Source organism: Plectropomus leopardus, chromosome 5 (assembly GCF_026936395.1).
Source record: "Plectropomus leopardus strain MGB_pleo_1.0 chromosome 5, ASM2693639v1, whole genome shotgun sequence".
NCBI lineage: Eukaryota > Metazoa > Chordata > Actinopteri > Perciformes > Serranidae > Plectropomus > Plectropomus leopardus.
The window spans coordinates 22,941,945-22,956,131 of record NC_142180.1 but is presented as its reverse complement, the minus strand read 5'-3'; the positions used below and the strand labels follow the sequence as shown (position 1 = coordinate 22,956,131).

General features: G+C 38.9%; 1 protein-coding gene across 2 annotated transcripts; it reads right to left on the bottom strand.

Annotated features, from left to right (window-relative positions):
• Positions 1-1,528: 1,528 nt before the first annotated feature.
• matk (megakaryocyte-associated tyrosine kinase) lies at positions 1,529-14,032 on the bottom strand. 2 transcript variants are annotated; one of them, XM_088077767.1, is made up of 12 exons: positions 13,686-14,032; positions 12,132-12,245; positions 11,921-12,036; positions 11,353-11,572; positions 9,152-9,245; positions 8,998-9,063; positions 8,805-8,904; positions 8,494-8,578; positions 8,045-8,118; positions 7,665-7,860; positions 6,983-7,069; positions 1,529-4,396 (listed from the first exon to the last, which is right to left on the bottom strand). In XM_088077767.1, the coding sequence occupies exons 2-12, from the start codon at positions 12,243-12,245 to the stop codon at positions 4,169-4,171; spliced, it is 1,380 nt and encodes a 459-aa protein (XP_087933893.1). In that variant the 5' UTR covers positions 13,686-14,032; the 3' UTR covers positions 1,529-4,168. The 2 variants fall into 2 exon arrangements, with proteins under 2 accessions (XP_087933893.1, XP_042337054.1); XM_042481120.2 differs by having other exon boundaries at positions 13,424-14,029.
• Positions 14,033-14,187: the final 155 nt, after the last annotated feature.

The following is a 14,187-nucleotide window of genomic DNA, read 5'->3' as shown; positions in this document are numbered from 1 at the left end:
TCCCAAACACATGCATCTTCACTTGAACATAAACTTATGATTTTAACTTATGACAAACTTATGATTTAAAACAAGTCAGTGCAAATAGTCTCATACTCGGTTGAGTCGCCTGGGCACGTGCATCACCTGAATACAAGCAAAGCCCATCGTGCTTATGCATGCTTAGGGTGCATGCACTACTATTGTCAAAACGGTTTTATATTGTCATGTGTGCATGTGTTTGCGGAAGCACTGAACATACGACTGAATAAATGAGACTGAAATATACTGCAGGAATTGTGTGAGAGTTTATAAACTGATGTTCTGAAATGGTTTTTGTTAAACGTCCCTTATGACTTCAATTCACAAAGAATGTTCACCCCATTTGATGTCTTTGCTCACCGTGAGAGCATGCAAGAAAAACTTTTTTTTCCACAAATTAAATATAACAGCGAGTAATTGGTATACCGAATTGAAAGAAAAATGGTTATTTTGTGGGTGAAGTATTCTTAGGGTTCTTTATTTGTCCAAGTATAGGTTATCCACTAATAATTTGGGTGCTACAGTTTAAAAAAAGTGCTGCAGTACAGGCTAACATCATTACATTAAAGCTGAAAGTTAGCACTTTAACATCACAGAAAGCACATCTTAGCCAGCATAAGACCGTTGGAAAAAAGATCTTGAGAACTCAGACGTTAACATTTGGGTACCAGGATGAAAGCTTTGCCCTTATGTTCCGACATCAGTGCTATAAAAATACACACTAATAAACAGCAAAAGACAAAAAACACTGGTATTCTGAGAAAAATATCTTTCAATCAATGATATATAACCTGCCATCAAAGATGGCAAATCTTTTATTATCTTTTTCTATTTTTTTTTTTTTACATTTGGTTCATTTATAAATCCTTGTCCAGAAAATTGCTGCTCATCCCATCGGAGCTTCAGGAAAACACAGAGCAGATTGAACAAATCGTGGAGGACCCTCGCTCTCACTGACGGAGGATCAAGCCTCAATTTGGGGTCTGTCTCCTGGGACAGAGACAAATACCAGGCTTACGTAGACTTAAATCAAATGACATCTTTAATTTGGTCTTGTGACATGACAACAATCCAAAAAAAAAGGCTTCATTTTGTTGTGAGTTTTGAACTGAAAGTGCATTCATCTCATCAGAATGATGAACATTTCATCACATTCCTACCAAAAAGCAGCTGACAAACACACCAGTGAAATGGATAATAAATCAATAAAAAGAATATGTTACTGTGTATGTGATATAATCATGTTCAGTCCAAAGATTAGGAAAGCAGAAAACATTCTGTACCTGCAAAAATCTCAAGAGGACGGTGGATAACCCAAAGTCTCTCTTATAATCTCAAAATCCTCATGAAGAGGGCAGAGAAAGTAGTGATGAACACTGCATGTTCCACAATGTAGCCTCAGGAAATAAATTAAATTTGAATGAATTGAATCAAAGTCCGCCCCAAGCATGCCGACTGATGGAGTTTGATGGACAAAGTGTCAAAAATACAGCCCAGTCGCCAGAGGTAAATGTTGGAATTTTACTTTTCTGCAAACAATGGATATGTTACATTCATATGTTTCAAGATTTCTGAAGTGATGGAGTACACTGGCTGACTTTGTCATTGGGAAGTGGAAGGGATGGCATGTTGCCTAGGCAAGATGCCTGCCAAGCTGCAGACTGTTCGAGATCACCAAACAACAAAACCAGTTCTTTTTGGTTATCGCTATGTTACCAGGAACTTTCTATGCACCAAAGTGAGAGATCCACTGTTTCCAGTAGATCAAGCTAAAACATGATCTTTTTACCATATCCAAGTGGAATTTGTGCCTAAACATAACCACAGATTAACCATGCTGTTGTTGAAACATAAAGAAGAAAAGTTTTAAAGAATTTGCTCCATAATGACATACACTTGCAACATATTTACAGAAACGTACAGTGCCAACATTTATTCTGGTGATTCGGCTGCAAAAATAGAATAAATTTTGGTTTCTAAAAAAGCAAATCTGAAATATAAAAATGCCAAATTCATCTTTTTTTCCTAAAAAAGGTGCTGAGTTAATCACAGAGAATCTGCTGCAAATAACTGTCCTTATCTTCTCTGGACACACGCAAAATGCTGACTGTTCTTTAAAATGTGGATTGAGGAATTCTTCTCTTACTGCAAACCAGCAATAACATTAAATATTTTCACATTAAGCCATGAGTCCATGGCATATTGTTGAGCATTAATGCTGGGATACAAACAGATTTGGGTGATCAGAGATTAAATCCATTTTAACTCTTTCTCCATCTCTTTACTGCCCATACATGTAATCTCTTTCTGAAATCTCTCCCTGACATGAAATGTAAATAAAGTGTGTTTACTCTTCATGCAAAACTGTAGAACTTTGATCATACAGAGTTTATTTGGCAATAAATAGACACTAAAACCCAGCTGCTCTGATTGGATTGACTGAACTGACATTTAAACATATACCTCATTCAAGTTATTCAAACCTGAATGAGGCTGTGCATCGTCCAAGGATGAAATATCGTCCTTTTAAATAGAATAAAATTGCATTTAGTCATTCCTTCTTGTAGTAAAAAATAATCAGTAAATATAAATAATAGATAAAATATTAAAATGCTTTATTGGAATATATTATATTACATATTATTTATTATATACTGGAATGTTTTTTTTGTTTTTACGCACACCCCAGCTGATTGAGACAACAGTGGACAAGTAACTACAGTGTTTTGCAAAGTAAAATTACCGTTTTGTTAATGAAGTCCTTAACATAATGGCTTCAAATATCCATTTGCAACCGCTGTTTGAAGGCAAGGTACAGTGGTGAATATATTGTTAATATAGCCACACTTTAACTGATATTGTTTTTTGTTGTTGTTGGGCCTCTTTTTAGGTTGCTCAGAACTAACCAACTGAGCCAGCGATTGCTCAGCACTGTTTGATTTTATATATGTATATGACACAGATGTTTTACTGTCCGCAAGTTACTGTAAACAAACACTGTGATTTGTTCTGAAGAAGCCTATGAGAAAAAGACCCTACTTTTCACCTCATGTATTAGCTCAGACATGCTCTTATGAGTTTATGGTCGCAATTGCTAGTTTCAAGTTTTCTCCATTACAGCATGATGCTCATTTTGTAAATTATGGTCCCATTTAGATGAAAATAGACGATAAAGCACGGTATGCTTTAGGGCGGTGGTACCCAACTGGTAGGTTGCGGTCCAAAAGTGGGACATTAGGTCCATTTTGAATGGACTGCAAGTGACTTGCAAACATGCCAAGTTTATAAAAAAAACACACTTTATATTTTGTACAGTGAATTTCCAGTGAGTGAAAACAGACAGCTACTTAACAGAGGCAGCAAATTAGCTTGACATTGTGGCGCTGGATATATTATTCTGTGTGGACCTCAAACTAATGAGTAAGGAGAGATCTGGAACCCGTGGCTGGACCAGTTGGGAACCGCTACTTTAGGGTGTCGCTATCTCTTGGTTGACAAGTAGCTACCGCGGCGAAATATCAATCATGATAGAGGTGTCGTCATGCATATCCTCCAAAGCTCTACTGTCTTGACCAAATACCAAAAAAACAAGAGGGTGGCTTCCAGGATGCCCATATCATGGGTTCAAAACTGTAGTCCAGACTTCACTCTGACTAAGTCCACTTTTTTTATACAGTCTGTGGGAAAAGTTCAGAAATGCTCCCTTTTGTCTTGGCCGGCTGCAGAGGTGTGTAAGAGACTGTGGTACCAACCAATCATTGGGATTTATCCTCTAGGAACCATGAATGTCTAAGTCTCATGAGAATGGACCAAAATATTGGTGCAACCAACAAACCCACATTGCCATCCATACAGTCATGCTACCAGAGCCTGATTCACCCGTGTTGCTTTGCTTAAATCCACTCGAGCAAAGTTTTGTATTTTCATGGCTCCAACTGTTAAACCCTTTCTCAGTGGCATTACATGATGACCAGATGTGCAGTGGCTGTCTTTTCCAATTTGCTAGATTGAGGGAATCCATTTGGAGCTCTACTGGGCCATCTTGTGTGATGCACATCAACACGGAGAGGTCGACAGTGTGTGTATTACCTGTCTATCAGCTGACACTTTCTTCTCATCTCCAGAAATTCCAGATTCACAATCAAGATCAGCATCCAGAACCAGAGCTGCTGCCATCTCGACGCTCCGCCCCGGGGCTCAGGCTGCATTTACCCATCTCTCGCTCAAGTTTCTCTCTCAGCTTGTGGAAAGCTGGTCGTCTTCGAGGCTCCTGCTCCCAGCAAATCTTCATCAAGGAGTAAACGCCAAGGGGACACTCCTCTGGAGCCTCCATGCGATAGCCCCCCTCCACCCTCTCCTTCACCTCCTTCAGGGACTTCATGAACAGGAGAAACAAGAAAGAAAGCAGGTAATAAATTATGAATACTGATAAGCACATTTTTAACAAAATTTTCCGGTCTGAATGTATAAACAAACAGTTGTAATCCTGACTAAAGACTTAGGAAAAAAGATTTTTAGTCTCTTATGAGCACTGTGTAGGTGAAATTAAGCATTTGTGTCTTTACCTTTTTATTATACATGTTAATAGCAATACTAATCACACACACACACACACACACTTCGTTATCTGCCAGCAGATAACGAATTACCCAGCGCCGAGGTTAATGGAGGGGAACACAAACTTGACCCAAATAAATCAAACTGCATTTATATTTACAAACAGGCTTAAATTAGGGGGTAATCATCCGCATTTAAAAGGACACCACTTGATGAACGGTGCAAAAGAGACGTGCTAACCGTCCCTCCTATTAATGCTGCCTGATCCTGTTGTCCTTAGTCGTCCTCAGTGAACCGCCGGCCTCAGCGGTCATGGGGGCATGGATTACCTGAGAGCAGCTAGTGTGACAAACAGAGCTGTGTTTAAGTAGCATAGTTTCCTCCTTTAAAGAATCTCTCCTTTACAGTGCCAACATGATCCAGTGCTCATGTGACGTCTGACTCTGCTTCCTCCGTTTTGGCCCGTTACCAGCTGCTAGGTGCAACCTAGCATCGTTAAAAAAGTAGATTATTTAACAAGAGAACAATAAGATTATTTTTACCGTGGGCACTAAACCTCTATCCTCAGTGACGCACTTCCATGATCTGAGTGACCTGAAGTGGTTTCCTGCTCAGACACAGTAAGTCAATCCAGAATATGATGTTCTAGCGACAAATCTGACCGAAGGCCTGGCAGCTTTCCAATGACACACCTACTGCGTGTTAGAGATGTCAATCTTGACATGACATGGTAAAAGAGTTTCGTAACAAGCTTGATACGCTCAAGTCCAGGAGTCATGAGAGGAAAGATTTAGCTGTTGTGTTATTTTGCTAATTGTTTATAGGGGTGTCCTTTTCCAGAATCAGCTTTTTTATTTATAAGCACAGAGAAATAAAGACAACATGGGATTCTGCAACTTCTCAAAGAGTGGTTGCAAAGTTGTTTGATAATGAGAAGTTCTTGAACTTTCAGGTTTTATATGCAGGATTGTCAATTATGGTTTGTAAAGACATGCCAGCAAAAGTGAAGTGAAAAGACAACCCTGGATTCCCTCTTATTTGGTGTTTCACCTCCCCATATATGCATTTTTTGGCACTGTGTCTCTTGGATGCCTGCTGCTGATGGTCATGAGCCTCGTCACTACCTTTTTACAATGCCCTGACATCAACTGAGCACTTTAGAGGTACACATCCATGAGCGTCCTGAACGCTCAAAAATAAGAAAATCCAGCAGAGGGAAGAGTCTCTGCAGAGAAATGCACCGCCGCACGCTTTCAGTGGGTCATAAGTGATGAATGAGAGAGATTACTTTTGTTTGAGTCTATAAAATGTTTTTTGTTTCTTTTTAAAAGGAAAGTCCTGTCGAGTTAATTTTTAATTAAAGTCATATTAGTCTCATTAATCAACTCTGAAGTTCAATAGATTGTTAACATTAGGCGCAAATCTTCCACAAAGCTCAGATAACGTTACAGACAGAAGACAGTTTAAGTGAAGTCAACTGGTCCAGGCAGAGAAATGCTTCAGTACATAACCCTTCAAAATGAGATATGATGTGATAATTAGTGAGTTTTACAGGAGGTTGTAGGTGGATTTTGTTTCCTTTGGGTAGTGCCAGACAAGCCCTTTACAGTTTTATGCTATGCTAGACTATCCATGGCCTGCAATGGTGTAGGAGGATGACATATATGAAATGGGGGTTGGTGGGGGTCCTCTGTGAAAAAATATTGACCATCCTGAATTCTGGTGATTTTTTTATGCATCCATTTATGCCTTTTTCTGCATCCCTTTCAAGTGTAAATGTCTTAAATTGTGTCTAAATACAGGGTTTCCGCAAATTTTTATGTATAAAATTTTAAAACTTTTCCATGACTTTTCAAGGACACATAATAATTTTTTTCTTGCCCTTCGTGCCTACTAATTTTCAAACATAATTTCAGCTAGCATAAAGGGGTGAGAAAGGGAGAGACGAACATGGGGTGAAAATAAAGAAACTAGAGCTACGTTATATTGACAGACAGAAGTCCACAGTTATGTAACATTATGTGAAAGGTTGTACATCGAAGATTAGTGTAACAATTTCATTACACACAACAAAATTCCATAACTTTTCCAAAACTTTACTGATTCCATTTTCACTGATTCAATGCCTTTTCCAGGCCTGGAAAATGTGATTGTAAAATTCCATGACTTTCACTGGTTATTCATGAGTGTGGGAACCCTGTAAATAAAAGACCTCTGCTACATTTTCTGATTTTATTGGATGGGACAAGAGCTTTAAATTAAAAAAAAAAAAATTCAGGGGAAAAAGTGACTGACATGTCTGTAACGCACTTATGTGCCTGTATATAACACAGGCAGGCAAACAGACACACACACACACACACACTATAACAGTATAATTATGATGAAAAGTGCTGCTACATACCATTTTGGGGTAAGGTTGGCGACCGTATGAGAAGATCTCCCACAGAAGAACACCGTAGCTCCAAACGTCTGACTTTGTGGAGAATTTCTGCAAGATGGGATCAAAAACAGACACATAAAAATGCAGAAACCTTTTGTAGAGGATACTTCATGAAAAAGTCTTTATAAATGTGGTCAAACTCTAATATCCAGATTAATAAAAGAATAAAAAGAAAAGGGAAGTGATGTTACACCAACCTGCTCCTTACTGATGGACTGTTACTGATTATAAGGCATTACATAAATAATTTGTTAACCGTTAGTAGCACGATATTTAAAACCTATTGGCCCCTTATAAATTGTGCCATATTTTAAGTACCAAAACTGTGATTCATAGCCATCCCCTTTTTGTTGTTTATTTTACTTTAAATTAAGGAAAACAATAATTAAAACCCAGAAAATTCTGCAGTGTTTCCTCCTAAATTAATTTGGTGTCATTTTAGTGACACTAATTTAAATACAAGCATGCATGATGGATCAAGTAAGCGCACACATCAACAAAGGGGAAAAAGCAACAGTTGGAGCTGCTGGAGTATTTCATATAAATGACCATGAAACACGTATTATTATGTTGAGGCAGACACAGAATTACAAAAACAAATTCCAGGTAGAAGAAAAGTGCGACAGCAGCTCCTCAAACTGACCTCTTTCTTCAGAGCTTCGGGGGCGGTCCATTTGACTGGCAGCTTGGCGTTATCTGACACCTTAGAGTCCAACTTGGTCAGGCCGAAGTCGCTGACCTTGGCCACTCTGTCGTCAGAGACCAGCACGTTACGAGCTGCCAAGTCTCTGTGAACCAGCTTCTTGGACTCCAGGTACTCCATCCCCTCACACACATCACTGACCACACATGTAAACACACACAAACAAGTGTTATTAGAAGTCTGTACATTAAACACACACACACACACAGTTTGATGTTTATACTGTTACAAGCAGATGTTGCAATCATCTGCTCTCATTACAATTTCTGCAGTACAGAACATGAAAATCTTTAAAGTTGGTGTTTGAAATTTGAACTCACAGAGCAAAGCGAAGGAGCTGAACAAAGTTCACAACTGATCGTCCTCTCGTCCTGAGGAAGTTAACAAGGTTTCCCTGCGACAAAAACACATACATACAGAACATTTAAATAAATAAATACCTGAAAAAGCTTCTCTTTAAAGATTCCTCAGTTAGTATTTTGAAAAAAAACTACACTTAAACAGAAATCCTAATAACAGGGAATATTCTTTTGGTTTGCAAATCTATTAAACTAGTGCTATGTTCATTGAAATTATTTTGGTCAAATAGTAAAATTGGGTTTCACTCACTACTTGTATTTTCTGCTTATTCTGTGATATAATTAGGCATATTCAATGTATGCTTAATATTTATTCACCTCTTACTATTATTTTGCTCTTACCAGTTGTTAATATAATCATGTTTTATCTTCCAACTGAGAACCACTAATAAATGATGTATTTTCTGTACCTTAGTCATGAGCTCTGTGACAATATGAAGCCCTTTGTGAAGGATGACCCCCAACAGTCGCACCAGGTTTTTATGCTGGAGCTTCCTGGAAAGAGTAAATCCACATTAAAACAACACAATTCATTTCAATACACAATGCAAATACATATACATACATTTCATTCAAAACAATATGATTTCTTGCACAATTAACCAAAATGAGTTTATTTCTCATTGAGCAAACTTACAATTGTTTTTATTAGTAATGAATAGACAGCAAGTGAAAGTGTTTTAACAAGAAACATAAAAAATGAGTAAACCTTCATACTCACGTCATGACTGTGGTCTCCTGCAGAAAGGCCTGAGCGGTGACATCACATTTAATGGTCTTTACTGCCACCCTCTGGCCCATATACTCTCCTTCATATACAGCTGAGGGGGAATCACAGTGTTCAGAACACAACCGCACTGAGACAGAGTTACTGTTTTTTGATGCTGGTAATAAGATAAAATAAAATAACTCACCACCAAACTCCCCTTCTCCAATATTCTCCCCCAGTTTGAGCTTTGTGATGTCCAGCAGCCATCCAGCTGGACAGAGACATGAACTGTAAACCTCATGCACACAACTACATGCTTTAATAATCTGTAGATGCAGTTTTCTTGACATCAGACTCACTTTTGGACAACTCCAACTCAGCCGACTTGGTTCCTTGCTTTTGTTTTGGCTTCAAAAGAGTTGTAGCGATGGAGCCTTTGTTCTTTGAGTAGAACTGCAAAGATGGAAACACAAAAATAAAACCGTCATAACACCTCCACAGTATGCGGGAAGCCAGTTAACCGTGGTTGAGGAGCAAAAAACATAGGAAAAAAACAATTTTAAATTTAGGAATCATTTGAAAAAACGTACCACATACTTCGTCTGTATATCATACAGTGTCAGTGTAAGGTCTGGGTTTCTTCACAACAAAACACAAAGCATCAAAGAGCAGCTGTTGAATTGAATTACATAAGTAAATTATGATACAGTGACACATCAGGGCCTGGTTTTATATTGTCAGCAGTCTTCCAGCACTGGGATGAAGCAGTTTTAACATGATTCAGACAAAATATTCATCTGGGCGTCCACCCTCTGTGCTCTCGCAGGAGCCAGTCAGCCGTTCTGACTCAGGCTTGAAGTCATCTGTGACTCGCAGATAAGATGGAGCTGAACAAGAGTTGGCCATTTCTGCCAAGCTTGTCTCCAAATGTCACCGCAGCAAAGCTTTCAGTGCACCCGAACACACAAACAGGCCAAGAATAGATAAACCATATAAGGCGTGTGCTTCATGTGTTTTCCTGTCTCTGCTTCAATGTGATACATTAAGTATGCTTTTTTACACTGGTGTCAGTCATGCTTGTGTGTTTCAGTCTGACAAACACTTTGGCCGTACGTACAGCAGGCTTCAGAGCGTCTGTTTTAATTGTCTCGTGACATCTCAGATTCCTCTCTCCAAGGCTAGACGCCAGCGGCCGAGGAGTGTGTATGAAAGAAATTTGTTGATGAACTTTGTTACCAGCAGCCACAGTGTGGAAAGGACTGGTGTTGTTTTTATCTCGTGAGTCTGTGTGTGTGGTGTCATCATAGAAAATGTGGTTAAGGTAACACAAAATACAGCGAAACGACCACAGAAGCAATTTCCCACAGGTGTAAATGTCTGTCTGTGGATAGATTTTGTCAATGTAATACTGCTACAACTGTGCAAGATGCAGTCACAAAGCTTTACAGTTCTGCAGTTAAAATTAAAATTAAGGTGGACTTAATGAAGAAAAAACAACAATGTCCGAACAAGAGGGCCAAAAGTAGACGTTAGGAGTCGGGAAGGGGCTATTACCGGATTATTGTGGCGTTATTACAGCGGATCTCTGTAACACGGCTGAAGTGATCCCATCTAGTTTATTTGTTATGATCCCCATAAGCGGCACCTTCCTGATTATTTACGCTGCAACATCTGGCTGAAATCTGAGTCTGAATTTCGGGTTGTAACAGTATGAGATATGACGGAAGGATAACTGTTTCAGAAAATATTGCGGTTTTACAGTATCACGGTATTACAGAATTGTTATTATCAGTCAGAATGACCCTTAAAGGACTGAAAACAGAAGGGTTAGTTTTGTTTGAACAAATGTTTTATCACTTATTAAGACTTGAAACCACTTTTTTAATTGAAGTCATATCAATAGTGTTGACATGCAAATGTACACAACTTTCATATCACGGTAAACCTTAAAACCGGTATTTTGCTGCAACCCTAGAGTCAAGAGGTCAACACTCCAGCAAAACCTTAAGTATAAAGAAAAATGTTATTGCAATATGTTTCAGCTTCATTTGGAAAATCCTGATGAAGCCCACATGCAGGATTTCTTTTACATGCTGATGTATTTTTTCATACTACAATCGATGCTGAAGTTCTGGCCTTTTTTCCTTTTTTTTGGTTTATGGCCTTTTGCCTTAATTGGTGAGGACAGCGGAGAGTGACAGGAGAGGGAGAGAGAGGAGATGACATGCAGCCCTGGGCTGGAGCTGAATTCAGACTGGTGGTAAGGACACGCAGCCTTAGTGCACAGGGCACACGCTTGACCAGATGAGCTACTGGGACCCAGTCTGGACAACTTCAGACTTTTTCTCTTGTCCATGCATCTTGGAAATGGATGAAGTTCTACCTGAAATCCTTATTCTGAATTCTGAGTAAAGAAAGTACCGGTGGATCTGATTGTCACTGATTGTCCTTGATGACGTGTTAAATAATGTACATTTAGTCTTGTGTGTTTTTCTCTTCACCTTCATGAGATATGCATAGAATTAAGACTGAACGTAACCAAGAACCAGAAGTCTCTTACCTCTATCATGTCAATGAGGTTGTAGAAATACTGTGTGTTGTCGATGGTCAGCTTGTTGTCCTGATAAATCACCCGGTAGTGGATGACCTCTCCGGAGACACTGATACACAAGACGTAGTCGCCCGGATGGCGGATGGACTCTCGAACCAGGAACAGGCCATCCTCGGCTGGCTGCAGCTTACACACCGCCTCCGGACCCGAGATCTTCCCATGAAACCACCTAGAGACAGAAACATAAGGTGAGCAACATAAATACACACACACGAAAAACATCTGTCCCATAAATATCTCACATGTACTTATTTCCAAATAGATGAGGCATGAAAACATGTCAGTACTTTACACACCAAAAAAGGAAGTTGAAGTGATTAGTCCCAAGACAATGTTTGTTTGTACATCCTGCCTACGTGTAGTCACAAGATGTGTTTTCAAGGTTGTCCATGGCCACAGCTAAAGTTAGAAACTGGTGTGCCTCCGCGTCACAGTCACACTGCTTTTAAACACGGGTGCAATTCAAATGAGCAGCTGAAGGAAAAAAGTGTAAAACTGAGAGGAAGAGGGGACCTACGGCATGAGGCTGAGGCTGGGGTCGACACGCAGAGCTTCTCTTTCACGTACATTGGTGGAGTTTATGAGTCCTTCCTCCCCCGTGGTGTTGTGTTTGGCCTTGTAATATCCCTTCCTCTAGAAAAGCGCAATTACAGTGTCAGTGACAAAAAACAATATAAGTCTAAGCAAACGCTGTCTGTAGCTCCTTTGAATCATGGCAATAGGCCTACCGTGCTCGTGTCAATGATAGTGAGGATGTCTCCTTTGTGGTACGCCAGTTCTCCAGGTTTTGGTTTTTGGTGGCCCCCCTTGGCTACACACTGTGTCCCGGCAGCCCAACTCATCTGCAGAAGAAAATAATAATAATAAGCATCAGCACTGTGCCTTTAAAATATCAGTGTCTCTCAGATATATATATTTCAATTTATAAAAAAATATGATGAATAATTTTCATATTTTAGTGAACTAAAATGTTATTACCAAATTAATCCTTTAATTTCTCTTTAAAGGGTTATTTTAATATATTTTAATCCTGAAATTGCAGTTAAGTTTTGCACTGCTGTTTTTCTTTTTAAATTTTTCTTTAGTGTTCCATTTTTTTCTATTTAAAACATTTCTTGTGTGTTTGTGTCTTCTTACTACTGTGTGTATTTTTGTGATTTTAAGTGTAGAGCTTTTTGTAACATTGGTTTTGGTAAGTGCTATATAAATAAACTTTATTATTATTATTATAACTTGAAGTTTCCTTAAAAGACTCCCTGTATGTAATTTGGTGTTTGTTATGACAGTGAAAAAAAGAGACAAAGCTCTGTTATCTTAGTCATTGTTGATTTCCAGGGAATTATCTTTAAAGAACAGTTTCATTATTACTCAATACATTTTATCATTAATTATTCGTAACTTCATTCTCCCTGTTAAAAAGATATGCTCGCCTGTACAAAAAAATTCTGCGTGAGCTGCACTGATAAAGCACTCAGGGTTAACTTGAGGGTGAACCAACTTCATAATGCTTTTATTCCACCTATAATCACTACCAAATAACACAAGCCTTTCTAGGAAACTTAGGAAATTAAAAGGAATTAATGGACCGCAAAAATAATGTATCACACAAAAAACACTTTTGACTTTTGACGTTTTGTCCCTTTAACAGGGCTGGCGTTTATGCAGTGATCGCATGTACTGTAGATCAATATTATACTCCAGTGAGAACTGTACAAGGAATTTACTCCAAAACACCTTAAACTCATTTTAATAGCACAGATTCTTAACCAGTTAAAAAGCATTCTAACATTATTAAACTGTTTTGACTGACTTTAGACTGTAGATCAGACTTTTTTTTCTTTCTTTTTTTTTTTACATTTAGGCTATTTAAAGTGTGTTTTTTATATCCTTGAATATCGTTTTTTTTCTTTTTAACAAAACCATGTTAACAAAACATTAGAAATTAAATAGCATTTGATTTACCTCCTTGTATTAATGGAACTACAAAACACACTTTGTTGTACAGTCACCACATACATACCTTTGCCATGAGCAGGGCTGGAGGGTTGAATAATTCTGTGTTGAACAAAAAAATGTCTCTGAAAGATGGAGAGATACAGCAGCTGCTGTCGAGGATCCAAAAATACAATAAAGCAAAAAAAAAAAAAAATATATGAAGATGATAGCTGGTAGCAGGATGCTGACAGCTTTGTGCCTGGCTGCTCCTGTCACAAAAATTAAAATCCACCCGCCCCGGACAGCTTGCTCAGGCTGGTTTCTTGTCGATATAAATGTTTCAGTACCTGCGGCGGTTCTCCGGACTGATGCTGACAGCCTTTCTCCTCAGGACAGCTGGCACCGCAAACTGGAAGCAGACGACTTCAAAAATCCTATTCGAGTTATTCAGCGATGGCATTTCTGTCAAATTTCTACATGAAAATAACTGAGCAGGAACCGATACTGTAGATTTGTTTCCCCAGACACTGCAGCTGTGGAGAGACCGCGGTTATCAGTCCGTCCGACCACTTCCTCAATACTTAGGAAAAATGCGTTTCATATTTCATGAGGCGACGCAATAAATGACGCTGTGGGTGACTTGACTTCTTCCTGTAAACTCAAAACGACCCCCACGCGGTTGTATACCTCCGCGTGCCGGTGAAGTCCGCTCAGTTTCCATCCTGGTCTGCAAAAACACGGACCCTGCAGCACAGAGGGTCTTAACAATCAGCCGTTTCAACCCAAGATTAATGTCCACAATTCAGTATCTGACCAAATGTCTCCCTTATGTTTCCAAGTAAAGTTTTT